The 5,000-nt window shown below is 42.1% G+C and overlaps 1 protein-coding gene and 1 long non-coding RNA gene across 3 annotated transcripts in view; both read right to left on the bottom strand.

Moving 5' to 3' along the window:
• Nucleotides 1-5,000, bottom strand: part of pcdh19 (protocadherin 19) — a 78,325-nt gene that overhangs the window by 30,998 nt on the left and 42,327 nt on the right. For both annotated transcript variants that reach the window (XM_008326488.3, XM_008326490.3), the window contains exon 3: nucleotides 232-290. In XM_008326488.3, coding sequence (XP_008324710.1) covers nucleotides 232-290 — 59 coding nt within the window. The remainder of the gene's footprint in view (nucleotides 1-231; nucleotides 291-5,000) is intronic.
• On the bottom strand, nucleotides 3,502-4,994 carry LOC112488245 (uncharacterized). Its single transcript, XR_003052093.1, has 2 exons — nucleotides 4,264-4,994; nucleotides 3,502-4,232 (listed from the first exon to the last, which is right to left on the bottom strand). It is a non-coding gene; the product is annotated as an uncharacterized LOC112488245 (long non-coding RNA).

Here is a 5,000-nt window from a genome sequence, read left to right as displayed (position 1 = left end):
TGTATTACAGAAGTATAATGTTATTTATCCCCCCCAAAAATCTTAATCTGCCGCTGCACTCGCACTCGCACACACAGAAAACACACAGACGCACACACACACACACACACACACACTGACAGGCAGGAGGACGTTCAGCTGCGGCAGTGCGAGCTCTGCACTCATTAGATAAAGCAATTACAGATAAGAATGGTAACGAGGCGGAGGTAACAGTTCCTAATCAAGACCTACCTTTTAATGAGGTGAGCTCTGCTGTTCACGTAACTGGAGTCGATGGAGTAATTCTCCGTCTGTAGAGGAGACACGTGGAGGAGGAGGAGGAGGAGGAGATGGAGAGGAGGAAGGAGGAGGTGAATGGGTGTCAGGGGGGAGCAGGGGAGAAAGACAGAGAGGTACTTTTAATAATGGAAGCAACAAAAATAATGTTCAGCTTAATTGGCTTTCAGTAGAAATGTTATTTTACACAGAGGCCCTGATGAAACAGCCACGGCCACTTTAACAACACACACACTGAAGAGACAGAGGCTGAGACTGAGAGACCAGCTAGTCATTAGGTAAGACAGCAGGGAGATTCAGCTGCTTCTTTACCCACCGTCAAATTAGTTTCAGGGGCATTTTGGCCCGATTTTCAGGGCAACTTTTCTAATTTACTGCCTTTGCTTGAACATGTGAAAGACAAAAAAATAAAAAATAAAAAATGAATATGTCAATAAACCTCCCCACCAGCAGTGTGCTTGTGTGCAATTCCGTCAGGTTTCCTCCTCACTTTTTTTTTTTTTTGGTAAATTCTGGACGTGATACTGCAGTTTACATATAACTAACTAAGTGTTTTTATTTTTTGTCGTTTTGTCGCTATGCCGTCCATTGGTCGTATGCAAGACTCGTTTTAGAGTTCGTTTCTTAAAACCGTTGAACTAACTAATTCAGTTAGAACAAAACAAAAGACAACGTAAGTTATTGTAATCAATACGGAAATAGCATTGCTCAGCATTTTTAGCTAATACCGATAAAGAATACATATAACAGCAATACCGACAACTTTGGCCTGCTTCGTAACCCATGGCATAGAGTCATACACCCAGCGACAATTTCTACTGACAAAAAAAAAAACATAAGAATCGAATAAAACCGTATGTAAAACACACCACGGGTGAACATAAAAACAAATGAATAAACGACAGGTGCTCCGTGGTCGCCGTGTACCACTTCCTGTCTTTACTCACTTACAAAATAAGAGCACGTACCCCAAAACAAATTCAAAAAGCGGTAGACTCGTTCTGTGTGTAACAAACTGGTCCATGTATTCCTTGGTGTTCCAAACAGACAACAGGTATGTGTTTCTTAATACAAGAATATCTTAATGTGAGAACTGTTATTCTCTGGCAGATCTATATCAGAGGTTTTATTTGGAAAAGAAAGCACTGGACACATTTACACAAATGAAATTTGTCCTCGGCATCCCATCCATCAACACCATTCCTGGGGAGCCGTGCCCAGCATGCCCAGAACCTTGGGTTAACCACAGAATGCCGACTTGGTTTGGCTAAGTTTTAGCTTACTTTTCTCTTGATTGTCTGACACTAGAAGCCTAGTTGACATTTTACACCACAGGTTTTTGTTGAAGCCGAGCATTAAAAGCACCATTCCTGAGAGTTTTAGGAGTTTTTGCTTTCCAGCCTCTGATAATTTAAAACCCTAGAGGAGAGATTATTATGCAGGCTAAGGGTGAGAAAAAAAACCCTCTTTCTTCTTCCTCTTCTTCTCTGAACTGTTCACTTTGACCATGTTGGAGAAGACATTCGTGTAAAATATTGAATAAATAAATGCAGGGGGAAGCAGCCGAAATTAAGAAAGCACCGAGGGGAATCTTAAGCATGCAATTACAGATAAAAAAAAAAAGAAAAAAAGAGTTTTCCTTCCTTTCCGAATATGCATACGATAGAAGTGTGAACCATATTAGAGAGCACACATCAAAGACTTCCCACATTCTGCTTATTTCAAACATTTATTTAGAGAAAGAAAGAGGGAACGGTGAGCCGCAGGTTCTGTTTCCCTCCTGCTTCTGTGCAGCATCTCCCGACACTTGGGTGACATGTCAGAGGTTTGAAGGTTATCTAATCTCGTCACAGAGGAGGAGTTTCCCAGACGCTGGGAAGAAAACTGACTCCTTCCACACACACTGTGATAAGATGCAGGTATTTTCTGGAGAAACAAAGCAGGGCTCACTTTAAATTCCAACAGTGCAGACACCGGGTCCTGATAAAAGCCCCGAGTCAGGGGTTGATTCATGAGGAAAGTTCACTGAACTGTTATCAGGGCTACGTTTAAAAGTCGGCACCATCACGAGAAAAGGACAACACGGAGATTCGACGCCCACAGTGAGGAACGCAAATAAACATTAACATTTTTTCAGCACACTTTGATGCAACCAATAATAATAGTAGCAACAGCAATAATAATAATAATAATAATAATAATTATTATTATTATTATTATTATTATTATTATTATTATTTTTATAAGAATGGGAGACAAAGACAAAAGAGAACTCAAAACTGAAGTTCATTCAAGATTTCGAGCTATTTTCTGGCTGTGTTTTTCACTAAGGTGTAGTCAGTGCTGTTTATTTTTGCCCAGGCTTTTTTTTTGGCTGACTTTTGTCGTATTCTTCCAGGGCATACTGTTACACTCGGTCTTTTATCTCACAAGTAGTTTGTATTCAATGATCAATGGCAGTAACTCCTTCGCTGAAATAAACCAAGCGCCGTTAATCTCACACCGTGGTTAGCTGCCTATAGAAAGGTAAAGGACGTGGGCTTAAAAACGGTCGTTACAGACCGAACAGGCTTTTACGACGCGGCCCACGACGAAGGGGTTGTTTAGATTCAGCTCCAGTTCAAATACGGTCTCCTTTCAGACACTTTCCTCCTGCTTTGTTTATCTCCTAACAATCCAATATCACTGTTTCCTCCTCGAACCGCAGGACCGTAAACACCCCACTTCTGCTTCCTGTCATCCTTCCCCCTTCAGAGATGACACATCCTGCGAGAGCACATATAATGTGAAAAACTTCCTTCCAAGACCGAGGCCGTGAGTTTATGTTTAAGCCGCTGTGACAACGGTGAGCTAAAAATACTAAGACAAACGGATACCCCCCCCGCCCCCCTCGTCTTCAGTCTGCTCCAACACAAACTGTAGGGACCAAATCGGATCGGACAGCTTTGATTGAGTCTGTCTCATTTGTCCTTGTGTGTACGTTGAAACTCGGCATTTTACGGCGGCAGTAAAAGCATTTCAAATCCACCACAGGCACCGGAGGAAATTTTCCATCAGACAAATTGATGGCATTAAGGAGTTTCAGGCATGACAGAGACAAAACAGTCAGATTTTCTGGAGATGCTGGAGTGTATTGCAAGTCATCATTTTTCTTAATTTCTTTTTAAAAATTATTTATTTATTATTCAATGTGAGGTGGTCACTTTCATCAACCTCCAACAGTTCTGTTTTTTTTTTTTGTCCGTTTGGCCAAGCCGTTAGTTTAACTGTTTAGCAAAGAGAAATTCATTATGTTAAATAAATTAATTATCAAATTATTAATCATTATCAGCTTTAAATTCGAGGTACGTCTTTTCATTTCTTACTTCATTTTTGAGCATTTAATTTAAGGGAGCGCATGTGAAGTGAAATAAAATTTAAAAAATGTTTATCAGTTCTTTCATTCAACAACTGACACCTGACTTTTTTTAACGTTAATTTCACTCCTTGCTGTTAAAAAAAAAAAAAAATGTCTGATATCCTATTTGTATGCAACATATAATTCCAAAGTTGTCTGACAGGGACGTCTGCCCCGAATCTCCTAGAAAGTCCTAGAAAGACAGCGTTTTCAACGTGATGTGTAGTTTTGACACTTTTCGTCTTTCCGTCGTGTGACGAGGTGGCAGAAATGGGCCACTTTTATTCCGGAACTCAAATTCCATTTTTACACGGAAGGGTCTGCAGTGTGTGATTTTTTTTTTTTTTTCGAGGTCAAATTACTGTTATTTTAAGGTCATTTTCCTGACCATGCATGGACATTGACAAGTAACTGAAGCACTTCATGCCGACGGGGAAGACGCATGGGGTTGGGGGGGGAGAGGCAAACGAGTCTGCTGATGGGACCATGGTATTATTACAGGGTGGGGGACCCATCTAAGATGATCTTATCCCCGACCCAGGACAGATTGACAGCTGACCTGAACTGAAGGGTGTCAGATGACAGCTGACCTGAACTGAAGGGTGTCGGATTTTTTTTTTTCTTTTAGAACAAATTCCAAGTATTGGTTCATCTTTTCCGTACAGACATGCGGCTTCTTAACAGGTTTTTGAATGACCTCAGATTGAATGACAGGTCAATAAGTTAAGTGTGAGCTCAGGTTTCAGGTCAGATGTGGAGTGTGGACTGTTTAACCACTGCAAGGACGGTAACTGCTGCCGAAAACAAACAGATAATCGGAGTTGGAGGGTGTGTGTGTGTGTGTTTGTGTGTGTTTTGATGTGAACAGCGCCGGTTTGGCTGCTCTGAGCCCCCTTTATCCACCTAATTATTGTTGTCTTTCATCTGGAGGACTGCAGGGAGTGCCACGATCCCCGCTGCTACCTGTGACTGATGGCCAGCGTCAGGATGAAGTGGAGAGAAAGTGTTCAGAGAGACACAGACAGAGCGAGCGAGCGAACAGGAAGAAGTGGGCGAGAGACCTGAACCTGCAGAGTACTCTCTCTGCCCCAATAACTTTAGCCTTTTCACCCTTCTCTCCAGCTAAAAAGCTGAGGATCGGGCGGGGGGGAAAAGAGACAGATTGGCTCCTTCGCCAGCTGAGAGGAAAAGCAATCTCCTCGCCTAGTTGCTGCCGTAAGATTTGATTTGCCCTCCTCCCAGCGTGACAATTGGTTCTGTAGTCGGGATGCAAGTCTATTCATTGTGTAGGAGCGTGGGGAGCAGCAGAGAGAGGGGAAAGGAGGGA

This window comes from Cynoglossus semilaevis, chromosome 15, assembly GCF_000523025.1.
Source record: "Cynoglossus semilaevis isolate Cse_v1.0 chromosome 15, Cse_v1.0, whole genome shotgun sequence".
NCBI lineage: Eukaryota > Metazoa > Chordata > Actinopteri > Pleuronectiformes > Cynoglossidae > Cynoglossus > Cynoglossus semilaevis.
Note: the sequence above shows the minus strand (reverse complement) of the source record. Positions and strands in the feature narration are given on the sequence as shown.